We start from the raw sequence: 13,300 nt of genomic DNA on the forward strand, positions 1-13,300 counted from the left end.
TGCTGAGAAAAACTCTGTGTAAAGTTAGAGTGGAAAAATTTGGCTTTCTGACTTTACAGTATATTAATATACATTCTGTTGTTTTTTTTAAAAACAAGACACAGAAAGAAAGCTATTATTCACATGAGAAGCTGGATGTAGGCATATGATTAACCATGATTAGATTGTGGTATGTGCAATAGTAAGGAGCAGGTATCATCAAGCATACTGTCTCTGTGTTTTACCAAATGAAATAAGGACATGGTTAACGCTGTCTGTATCCATCTCTGCCCTGACTGTCATCTCCTTGGTTTGGTCACTTACATCCTTTGCACTCTCTGTCAACCTCATACATTGTCTAATAAACATGCATTCAAGGTTGCAGTCACATCAAACTCTGCAGGTACATGACTGATGCACTTGGTGGTGTGGTGTTATATTGATGCACACAAGACTCCAACCCAAGTCCTGAAAGCAGTTATGTAGCTCATGGTTTCTGTTCGCTTCAGCTAAGTAATATCACATTTTTGGTAGAATATTTACATTGAGGCAAAAGCACTTATATAAATAATTGATGATGTATGCTCAGTGTGCTAAAAGGTTTTGCAGTAAAAATCCACATGTGGATCTAAATACTGTGGCATGTATTGACTATAAAACCTGTCTATCAAGACTTGCCATACCGGTTTTTAGTTGCTCTATGTAATGTGGCTAAATAAGTGGTCAAAAATAACCCATGAGAATTTCTTTGTCTTCCCTTTTAGATGAAAACATCAAATAGGGCTAACAATGACAGCAGAGATCAATAAGAATCTGTGTCCTTGATCAATAAATTCTTGAATTTCCATTCTTCATATGAGAATAGTATGAACATTTGCACACAAATGAACTCAGATTAATGGAAAACTATATGACATAATTTCTATTCTGATCATACAACAGTTAGGAATAACACTGGAGCGTCCTTGTATTTGATGAATGGCCGCTGAACAGAAAGATGGAATGTGAATGAGAGCGTGGAAGGACGTTAGGACTAAGAGTGATGGGAAACAGGGCTGAATGAATCCAGGAGAGATGGAAACAGAAAACGAGAGAGAGAGATAGAGAGATAGAGAGATAGAGAGAGAGAGAGAGAGAGAGAGACAGGGATAAAATGCCTCAGCTTTCTTCTCCTGCCATCCCATCTCCAGGCTATCAGTTATTGATTGAATGTGGAACATCCCATGCAGGCTCCAGCTAATAACACTGAGAGCTCTGCAGGAGATTGTAAATTAGAAAATAATAGGCAAACATGTGCATGAGCACACACACAGGCTGCAAACTGCAGACAGCATAAATGTGCAGGAGACACATATTTGATAGGAGAGACAGGTGGCTCTAAGAGTCAAGGTGAGAATTTTATCCTCAGTGTCAAAGAATCCACAAATTTCTCTTTAATTCTCCCTCTTTTGTCCTTTTCTTAACATAACTCTCTCAAATAAAAGCATCGCTCCAATCATTCCTCTCTTCATCTGTCCATCAATCTTCATCTTTCACTCATCCTGTTCTCACTTAATTTACATTTCTCAGTCCTGCCTTTCCTTTTTTTTCCTCCAACACTCATCTAAAAATCACCCTCAGTTTCTCTCCATCTGTCCTTCTCGCTCTGAAATCACTAACTCTCAGTCAGTCTGTCACTGTGTTAAGAATATACCAGACGCTCATGGGAATCTGTATCTTTGTGGTACTGTCATCTTTTTTTTTTTTTTTTCTGTCCCTCTGCCGCTACCTGCCGCATTCACCGGTCAACTTCACACATCTGCAGAAGCTCTCTGCAGCAAGCTCACACACCCACTTACAGCACACACACACACACACACACACACACACACACACACACACACACACACACACACACACACACACACACACACACACACACACACACACACACACACACACACACACACACACACACACACACACACACACAGAGGGACCCAAATATCCATTTGAAGTTTAGATTGTGCTGTTGTGTCGGCAGCTGCTGACCAGAATTCTTCCCTCATACTGTATATATGACACCCTGCATATATAGAAAGTGCTAACAGGCACACACCCAAGGCTGTGGGATACACATGCACACACACTCACATCCACATACAGATAGATGGCTACTTACAGCATTTGATGAAATGGTAATGAGACATTTTCTTTGTAGGTACGTGGTCCGCCAGTCAGGTAGGAAGGCAGGCAGAAAGGTAGACAGGGACTTAGGAAGTCGGGCAATCAGGCAGACAGTAGGCAGCTACAGGTTCCAGCAAAACTAACTAATGCAGAGCTCGTAACCCGGCAGGATGCATTATTAATCCATCTCCCTGCATACCATCTAAACTCTGTTCCTCTGTCTGCATAATTCACCAACAGCAGCAGCAGCTCCGGTTGCAGCCCATGCAGCATCTACATGCGCACACACACTCACTCACTCACTCACTCACACTCACACACACACACACACTCACCCAGACATTCACTCCCTCGATCAGCCTGTCGGCAAAGGGGAGCTGCAGCTGTTTCTAGCGCTCCTCGTCTACAGCCTAGATAACCAGCACACAGCGTCTCCCCAGCCATGACATACGCACGTGCTCCGCTAGCGTCACTGACTGACAGCCGGCTTAGCCCACCTCCTGCTCAACACACCCCCAATGACGCAATGCTCTTCACCTCAAGTCTGATTCTCCTTCTATCACACACATGCAGTGATTCATAGGGAGGGATGCACACATCTTTTGACTTTTCTCTATCTTCTTCTAAGCCGAAAGAAGAAAAGGATGAGGGGGTGGGGGTGTCAGAATTAATTATTCCATCCTACAATGTATATAACAGCGAGAGAGAGAGAGGGATTAAGAGGAGAGGGAGAGACAGCAAGGGAGGTTGTTGGAGAAAACGAAAAGGATGGAGATAGGAAAAGGAAAATGCAGATACAGCAGGGGGAGCAAGAGTAAAAAAAATAAGCAAGGGCTGGAGTGAGATGGGGGGGTGTTAAATTGGATAGAAGAGAGAGAGAGAGAGAGAGAGAGAGAGAGAGAGAGAGAAGCTGCTGCAGTGCGGCTTTCAGTGTAGTGATGGGTTAAGTGCTCATCAATGGTATTACACTGGTACCAAATTAGGGAAGGATAAGTAAAGTCAACTAGAATAGGAGGGCTTAAAACTATTAACACACAACGTGCTTATCATACTTCAACACATGCACAGTGCGTAAAAGTGACGCAACATGAACCGTATGCTTGCAGTGCCAATGTGTCTGTAGGGCAGCGGTCTCTGACTTAGTGCTCTGAAGCTGATTTGCATTTATACTACAGCTATGCCTTAAAGAGAATATTTGCAGGAGAAGGATGAGGATGAAGAAGAGCAGAGGAGAGACAGATAAAGATGGGAGAGAGAAGGGGTGGGAAAAAAGCATACAAGAGAAAGAGAAAAACTGCGCACACACACACACACACACACTGATGGAGGAGCGTAAAACATCCTAACGAGGTGTGCAACTAAAGCAGAAACGTGACACACATTTTTAGAAATCTGTGCCACGGTGCTCCCACATACACAGCAGCGTGTATAGTATGCTGCATTTTCCTCTGGCAGCTTTCGGGCTGTTATCTCCCATAGCTGTCAAACATCGCTGGCTAGAGCTGGGATAAAAGAAAGTGAGGAGCAGGTGTGATATACTTTATGTTGGAGAAGCAGCCGAGCAACTTGAGAGAGAACAAGAGGAAGGCAGAGACTGGGAGATGTAGTTGTGTGTCTGTGTATGTGTGCGTGTGTGCATCAGACTGAATGCTCGAGTAATTCCTGTCACAGGAAATCAGGTCACAGAAGCAACTTGCTGCATCTTCTGCAAAAACACTGCCAGAGCAACTGCTCCAACATCTACCTGAGTAAAATAAGCTGCAGAATGTTTGCACTACTACTTACCAAATAAATAATCAAACACCCTCCCCAGCCTTTAAAAAACACTCAGATAATATGCATTCACACCTCTGCTGCCCTTGCTAGCCGGGTTATGTAATATTTTTAATGAAGGATAACACAATGACTATCCCATTAACACTTTACCCGTAACATCAAGACCTCACAGCAGTAGATCTGACAAGGAAATGTCATGCTTTTCCATCCATATGTCATGAGGCATTAATGGCTCTGAGGAAATCTTGCTATCTGTGCCTGCAGGGATAGACATGTAACATGCTGCCTGCTGTGTCAGCGAGTGGTGATGTGCTGGAACATTGGGCAAAAAGGTAAAACAAGGCCCCCCATCACGCTTGAAGGCGACAACTTCTCTCTGGTGGAACAAGAGGCGAGATAATTCCCATAACTACCATCACTCTTAGATACAGCAAAGACAAAAAAAAATATGCATAATGATAGAAAGAAGAGCTTCATAATTTATGAAGCAGATTCTTAAAAGCAAAAGTGAAGCATTTACTGGTGAAACTGTTATTTTTCAATACAGATAAAAGAAAAAAAGTCTTAAAGAAGTTGCATGGACCTCTATTATTCACACATCCATTTATCTGTATTGACTATTTGCAAAATTACAAATCTATGCTTGACGTTTAGTATCAAAATTGTAGTGAATTGTAGCTAAGACAATAGCAAAACTGCATTTGGCACAGTGGAGGTTCCTTGGTTTCTTACAGCAGAGCCAAACTGACATTGCAGAGCTTTTGTCCAAAAGGAGATGACAAAAGTAATTATCTTGGACACAGCTGTCATTCTGATATCCCCCCCTAAGGTCTCAATCACTATGACTCTGCACCAGTGGTTCATATGTACACCGCCCTGGAGTGTGTGCATATGCTTGGATGCAATCACTTTGACTGGTGCTAATAATGTGGGATATTTGATGCAGAAAATGTTGCATTCATAATTTATCATATTTATTAAGATATATTCATTTCTAAAGCTAGTCTAGTGACATTACATTTTCCATTAAGCGGATTACATCTTGTCCCCAGCCTATTATCTGACTTTTTCTCTAGTTGCATTAAATTGTTGATATTAGGGGCACCTGACCCCTTTAAAGATTGTATCATGTTTATCCCTCCAAGGTTCTTCCCTATAAATACACAGTACATTTAAAATACTGCATACATACTTTTGTGTTTTTATATTTCTTATACTGAGTAAATATTACTATTATACATATTTGTAATTACTTCTTATATCTTTTTTTATTTAAATTGGTGCTATTTTGCTTTATTTCCTTTGTTAACTGTTTTTGTACCAATACAAACTCCTTGCATGTGTAAATGTATTTGGCAATAAAAAACGATTCTGATCATTCATAATGTATAATTCAAACCGTAATTGTTTGAAATCTGCTCCAAGCACAGTGCGGTCATTGTGTAGCTGAGGTGACGGCTTGTTTTTTGTTATGTTATTGTTTATGCTTTAATGACAACGCAAGGTGTTTCGTTAGGTGAGACTTCATGTAGGACTTTCCATTTATACATTTTCAACTTTCAATTAGGGCTGGGAAATATATCGAGTTTTTAAGATATATCGATATATTTTCAAACAAGATATAGGGTAAGACAATATCGTTAATATCGATATAGTTTATGTTGCATTAAAATAACGTTACAGAGGTGCCAGGTCACCTTATTCTCACCTCACAGAAGATGACTGACTGTCTGTCCCTCTTAACCCTGCTCCTCCTTTCTCTCTCTTTTATTGTATTTAAGGAACATTTACTTTATATTACTTTTTAAATTCACAAACAGTTAGTTTATTTTTCCATGTGTTTTCACTGTTAATAAAATGCATATCGATATATATCGAGTATTGCCATTCAGCTAATCAGTATCAAGATATGAGTTTTTTTCCATATCGCCCAGCCCTACTTTCAATATGAAGTTGAACTGTAACGAAGCAAGGCAATTTATAGACACACCACTAATTCCTGCAAACCTACTATTTTTGAGATGTGAGCTACAAACTTTTTAGACTAAATAAAGTGTAAACATTTTCATTATTGTCATGGCTTTTTGCCCCCATAACTTTACCTTCACTCTAAGTATTGTAAGCATCTGTTATACCTAGTTTCTAGTTTCATGATTGTTGTTTTTGTAAGATTAGTTCAAACAAATGTTAGAATGTGTAATAACCCGGATTAAAAATAAGCAGCCATGCAGTAATGAGGGTGATGACAGACGGTCTATTTGATCACTTACACCCTGGTGGATATTTGTTTGCAACTGAGGAAGGGAGATAGGAAAACTTGCAAGAACTAAATGTAAGAATGAAATATTAATGACCAAATGCAACTGAAGACGATGTCTAAAAAACAAACATCCTTTGGAGATAAAAACTCAAATAATATTGAAATGCTGGCAGATTGTAGGTTGTGTCTGTGTATGTGTTTAATCTTATGTCTTCTTAATGGGTCTTATGCCAAACTGGGTCTCTTGACATGCTTTTAGTGTAGTTTTACTCCACCTTGTTGTTAGCAATCAGAAGGGATTTTAGTGTTGCTGCCCACTGTACAGTTTGTACTCTATTGAGTCAGTAGTTGAGGGAAAAGAAGACTTAAAGCTGGAGCACAGCAAATCTGTGCAAGCAGCAAAATGTCAGAGTGCAAAGACAAAGTTTGAGAAAAAGCATGAGCATTGGCTATTTGAAAACAACATCAGGGTTTTGAGGGGAAACATTAGCACCTTAGCACTACTATGCTACCGCAGGCTACAGCATATCGTGGGTGTGCTACAGAAGTTAACGGGCGTGCAACATGAGCTGCTGGGCTTGCCACAACGAGCCAATGGGCTTAGATCAGTGATCTCACACTGACAATGACGTCGGACTGACACATTTTTATCGAGGGGGGCTAGAACCGAGCATTACATGCGGCTAATGCTACAGCTAACAGGAGGACGTAGGAGAAGCCGCGTTTCCGCAGACTTTGAACTTTTGCACATAGATGTGCCTAAACATGCACAGGACACTTGGAAAACACACTAAAGAGCATATAAAACCAGAAAAAGCATAATATGGGACCTTTAAATATTAAACTGTAATTCAACCGCAGCTCAGTCCAGGTTTGAACTGAACTGCAGATTGTTTAATATTCAACATGCTAGTGAAAAGCCTAGCAACAATACTGGTCCATTCAAGTTTGAAAAGTTCCTGGATAACAAACCACTTATTGACTCAGTAAAAAGCAATGCAATGCAATATCTATTTCACTGCCGTCTTTGTTCTCATGCTTCAAAACAAGTGACACTTTCCATTTGTACCTTTTTTTTTTTTTTTCAGTGATAACAGCTGTTAACAAGCCAAATGTGTCTTTCAACAGTTCACAGTGGAACAGATCGGGCATGGCTGCAGAGGGAAACATTTGATCCCATGACACATGACGTGTGGTGTCACATTGTCTCCGCTTCATTTAAATGGAATAAGTACGGGCAAGTGATACTTGTGAGTCTAATCCCTGCGAAATGACACCATGTTCAGTCTTTAGGATTTATTTTTTTTGCCTACAAAAAAGTTTTTAATTGACCTCAAACTATCAACAGAGTTATCAGAGTATTGATAACTGAGATTTTCACGCTCACATTTTACTCTTGGCTACCTTTCTTATTTAGTTTTTAATTAAATAAGTAATTATAAAAACACATTATTATTCCATTAATGTCCTCTTATTAGTTGAAGCTTATATTTAAGTAAGGCCATGCTAAGTTGTGTTAAACTGCAATCTCTTTGTAGCCAATCCTGGCTATTACATATAAACATGTAGTAAATTCAATCTTTTTCTTCTGTACTAACATTTGTTTGTTTCCAGGGAAACTGCCGTTGACTATTCATCACAAAATAGGCAATCTGCTTTGGACACTGCCTGCCCGTCACCTCCGTGCCAGGCTACTATTCTATCACTCACGATAAAGAATATCACACGTGCGTACTTACAGCAACAACTTCTGATTGACATAGTCAGGTCAGTCAAGTAAACACACACTTAAATGTAGTGAAACACTTCCCTCACATTTAATTATCTTATATTAGGGTAAGGCTTAAGACTTCAAGGATGTACTACAACTGAATTGATCATCTTGATTCTGAAATCTTTTTTTTTTTATAGTTTAGACTTGATGGAGAGAAGGAAGAAGAGGTTCAGGGGAGGACAGAGAAGGGACATGTGTAGAATCTTTAAGTGGGCAGATTGCTACAAATTAGAACAGAACCAGACAGATTCCCTCATTAGCTGTGCTGGCTATGGGGAGAAAGGAAAGTAAAACACACTATGGAATCATGAGCGAGAGGAGATGAGCCACTAGAAAATTTAAAAGACAAATGAAGTACAAAAATTCAGTTTGAGACAGAGGAGAATTATAATAATGAAATAACTTGTTGGACAGTTTCTCTCTGCTCACACAGACTTTTGCTTATTGCCACACTTTGCCTATAAATATGTTTCTGCTCCTATCAGTCAATTGTCACTCATCAAACCTAAAATCTGAGTGCATCTCTCTCTACCTTTGTCTTCCCTTTACTACTCCCTCCCCTACCTTTCAGCTCCAATCAGCTGGCACAAAGGACAACACGTGAACATTTAAGAATAGCTGCAATCAGTAACCAGACAAAAAGGAGAGGCAAAATCCTGCATGTGAGAAGCTCTGAGCTAAAGCAGCACTTAGCACAGATGCAGCATCCGCCTGTTACCTTGTTCTACTCTCGTCTGACTCATGAGTGAAAAGCATGACCGCTGCCTGACACACTGTTTAAGTGACTCACAGTGAGCTAACAGACCAATGCGCAGTTGGATCTAACTCCTACCCCACAGAACCATTCTGCTTATGTTATCATGCGACGCTCACAGCTGCTCAAATTCAAGCACCAATGTTCCCTTATATCCCTGCTGTTGTTATGAGCAAGGGTACAAAAACACACTTCTGAACATATACAACAAGAAACAGTAAATGAAGCAAAGACAGAGAGAAACTAATAGGCAGAGAAAGACTAAATATTAATGAGAAAATGATAAGGACTAAGTGTGAAGATTGCGAGAAAAGCACTTTGCACTGTCTTTATCATTTGAAAGTAATGACTAGTTTGAGTAATCATTGAGTCTACAGTTGACAAAAATGTGAGAATTCTTGTTAACTCCAAAAATATGTCCCATCTGGCTTTAAGTGTTATCGCACAAATAGACAGAAATAGACACAAAGGCAAAAACAACATGTATATGGACAATTCATTTCAGTTTCATTAACCACAGTCCTACAGTATTTCATGCAAGTCCTCTGCCAATGAAAAGCGTCTGATCCAACCTTCACAACAGGGTCCTAAGTCGCTGACTAGACTCTTCTCCTCTGTCGCCCCCCGGTGGTGGAATGAACTTCCAAACTCCATTGGATCTGCAGAGTCCCTCTGCACCTTTAAGAAAAAGCTAAAGACCCAGCTCTTTCATGAATACCTACTAACTTAATGATGATGGTCTCCATATTATTGATGATGATGATGGTAATGACGATGGTTTTTGTTTGATAACGACGACTTATAAGATGGTTTCTATACTGATTAGAGCTCTCAAGAACTGCCCTCAATGTTGTGCTTTGCCTCTGGTCACTTCCTGTCAGTACCTGTGTGTCCAATCAGACTCAAAGCTGATTGTTTGCTCTTACTGACATTGTTCCCTTTTTTCTAGATCCTTGCTTGTGTTGTTCTTACTCTCTGATGTACGTCGCTTTGGATAAAAGCATCTGCTAAGTGAATTGTAGAATTGTAGAAAGTCCAGTTTAATTGAACAGTCCTAAAAACAAACCAAGAGATGGACAGTAAAAATGTTACAATGACCCTTCAAAGCAGTCAGTCTTGTGAACCAACTTATAGAAGCCAATTGTTTTGGATTTGTGTTCGCATTCACCCTAATCTTAACAACTGAGAAGAGTCATTCAGCCTATAAGAGTTTGAACACTACCAGACAGCAGCACAGTCGTTTGTCATTTGTAATAATGTTATTTTGTGTGACTGCATAATGTCTGAAACGATGTTAGAAAAATGCTGAGCTACAAGACACAAAGAGGCTAAACATCTGTCTCTGAAGTGCTTCTTATTCCCTGATTGATTTTCTGTTGTCTTTTTTTTTTTGTCAGCACTAGGCCTGTTTACCAAATTGTCATTATGATGTTGTCAAGTCATACATCGCAGTCATTTTTATCTGTTTCATGACACACACAGGAGAGTGAAGGGTCTGCTGTGACAATGTCAATCTGGTGACCTGAGGTAACTACTGTAAGTTTTTAATATTCCATTATATATCAGTGCTAATGAACAAATACAGATCTACAGTGTGATTTGGAGAGGTCAGATTAAGCTTCTTGTTCAAGTATCTGCTTTTTTTTTTTTTGCTGATGATGATCAGTGGTTTAAAAGAAAGCACAAGTTCTAAAAAAGATATTCCTGTAGTGAAAAGTACCAAAGACAAACCAGTTCCAAATTCAAAGAGAGAAAGAGAGTGAGAGAGTCTGATGCTTGTTCAATAGAAGAACTTTCCATGTCACTGAGTTAGTATTACAGTAGTGTTGCAACATAACCCCACTACAATATGAGTCACAGAAGCAAGTTGTTTTTACACATCTGAACACGTACTCTTTACAAGTAGTTTGCTGTTGAAACATAAACTATTGTCAGTAACCTATTATGTTTCTTTATCATTTCAACATAAACCTACATGACTACAGTCTTATATGATCAATGTTTAAATGAGTTTGTGTCTGTGCACAGGTCCAACCAACATTTCTGACCACTACTTTGATGAACAACTGTAAGAACTGTCACACCCAGCAGACACACATACACACACACACATTTACACACAGATACAGTAGGCTGACTCTTGCAGGATGAAAATACAGTCTCTGGTGTAAACACAACTCATAATGTCACTAAGCAGCTTCCTTGAAACACCTTTAACATCTTTAAACAGCAGTCACCGCGAGTGAACAAGAGAGCACAATGTGACCTTAAAAAAATAAAATTGAAGTCACTGATTACTGATTCGCAGTATCAGAAGCCCAGAGTCGTAGCCCAGAAAAGATTTGAACTTAGATTTTATCTAAAAACATAAAACAAAAAAACACTATGTTGCGTTGAGTGCAAGCAAAGAGTGATCCGGGCTTGCGTGACCCCAACCATCATGCCATCCAAAAAGCTGGCACAAACTCATACTTATTGATTAAAATTAGATTTAAACTGACTCAAAAGACATGCAAGCTCTGTTTATTATTGTCTGCACTGAATCGAGTATCATCAAATCAAATTCCCCCTAACTATATTACATCACATAGTATACCCTTCATCGAAGGCCAAAATACTTGATCACCTGTAGTAGTGTCCTTGCTGCTTCAATGCTCTCCCACAAAGTGGCCTTGATGGTACTCACTGAAAAGATATGAAACAAACCACAATCCAGGATTCAGCCCTGTGAAGCTGGATGCAGTCCAAAGATCTGCAGACCAGTTGATAGCCCTAGTAATGGATTATGATTTCCAAATCAAGCCAAAACGTTGATCCTTTGATCCCTAATGTAATCTATTTTTTTTTTCATTCTGGGCGCTGGCCAAAGGGAAAGACATTGAGCTAAGGATTCTGATTGGCTTTTCTGTGACCTCTTGTCCCTACTCCTAAACTGTTTATGTTTTGTTACTCAGGGTTCATCCTAGTTCCACTTCTTCATAAATTACAAATTACAAAAGACCATCCTTTAAACAGAGTAGGGCAGGTTTGCACGTGCGTTTCAAAGCAGGTCTCTTAGCTATAGATGATCTTCAGCAAGACTTTGCCCACTGAAAGAGAGCTGTTCAGTGGCTTCACCCTGTGCTTTGACAACCCTGTGCTTTGACATTTTTTCCAACGGAACCAAAACATTAGCACATGATAACTGAAAGCATCAGCACACCATGCTCCTTGACAACAACACAACTAAAAGATAGAGTGTCTCTATCCAACACACACACACACACATTCACAACAGGTCCATGCTGTAATACAGCTCTTAACAGTGCCAACCTACACACCTACAGTAATTCTAGTCATAGTGAGGATATCTCACAGCACACTAAAACGTGTCTTGCAAGATCAGCTGTTCATTCCAAGCCTGAAACACACACATTCTTCCACACTAATCATCTCACAGTATATTTAGCCTCCGCGACAACTGCACGGCACATCTGCCTTTCCTTTCATTTCTAGAGACATGCCGGGAGCACTAAGTGCACATTCAAACACATGTCCCCACACTTTATATATCGGTCTCACATTTTAAAGAATGAAAACAAGTATCCTACTACACCGGTCACCATCTTCAAAAGCAACCGTCACTTATATCAGAAGGAGGAAAAAAAAGGCAGATTCTTACCAGTGAGAGCTCATCCACAGGAGACAACCAGGCTACGAGGAGCAAGAAATGTGTCTGCCAGACGAAAACCCAACGAGAGACGCCTCCCTGTGCTCCTCGCCACCAAATCAATTTCACACTCTCACCTCCCCACCACTGTGATGTCATTCATTCATCCGTTTTTCCCGTAGCCATGGCAACTCTGCTGCTTGGAGCAGTTAATTCTTTTACATCTGTCTCTCTCTCTCTCTGTTTCTTGGTCCTCCCCCTCTCCAGACCCCAGTGAACCCAGCCCACTTACTCCATATGAGGGGGGTACAGTAACACCCCCAGCCTAAAAAGCACCCACCCCCCCACCTTCTTCACTACCGTAGAGCTGGTGTACATAACGAGTAGGAGGGTGCAAAACACAAAAAGGGGAGGTGCCTGGATTCACCTCATGTAGTGTGCACGCCCCTGAAGAGTTTGTGGTCAAACAGGCAGACTTTTGTCAAGACGGACAAAGAGAACTGGCAGACAGGGGAGACACAACAGAGCCTCAATGGGTGCACCTGAAAATCTTTTTGTTTAGACATGAGCCACCTGTCTCTTTTAAAGGGCAAGCGCAGATCAAACACAACACATACAAAGCCTTAATGTTGACACACAGATGTGGAAAACTCACACACACACACAGAAGTCCAAACACTTGTCTCTGCAGTGTAGTGTGAGGTGATGAATAGTTAATGACCACCATCATCATCATCACTATGCCGCCTCACTGCTAATAATCCCCATGTTGACCTTGGAAAAGGGGGAGGAAAATCTGGTCACTGAGGGACAAATCAAACAAAGACACACACTTACACGCACCAACACCCATGTCTGAAACCCTCCTTTATTCAATCACGACCCCCCCCCCCCCTCCCCCCGACTGTCCACAATTATTTTCCCAACATGCCCTCCTCCACT

General features: G+C 40.5%; 1 protein-coding gene across 3 annotated transcripts in view; it reads right to left on the reverse strand.

Annotated features, from left to right (window-relative positions):
• myo16 (myosin XVI) overlaps positions 1-12,670 on the reverse strand; it is a 106,954-nt gene extending 94,284 nt beyond the window's left edge. For 2 of the 3 annotated variants that reach the window (XR_009675550.1, XM_061053451.1), the window contains exon 1: positions 2,141-3,447. Coding sequence is in view for 1 of the 3 variants with exons in the window: in XM_061053451.1 (XP_060909434.1) it covers positions 2,141-2,168 (28 nt within the window). In the remaining 2 variants the exon portion in view is untranslated. Of the gene's footprint in view, positions 1-2,140; positions 3,448-12,370 lie in introns of those variants that run through there. The other variant, XM_061053452.1, reaches the window with a different exon arrangement.
• Between the last annotated feature and the right edge of the window lie 630 nt (positions 12,671-13,300).

The sequence above is a fragment of the Labrus mixtus genome, chromosome 13 (genome assembly GCF_963584025.1).
Source record: "Labrus mixtus chromosome 13, fLabMix1.1, whole genome shotgun sequence".
In the NCBI taxonomy this organism is placed as follows: Eukaryota; Metazoa; Chordata; class Actinopteri; order Labriformes; family Labridae; genus Labrus; species Labrus mixtus.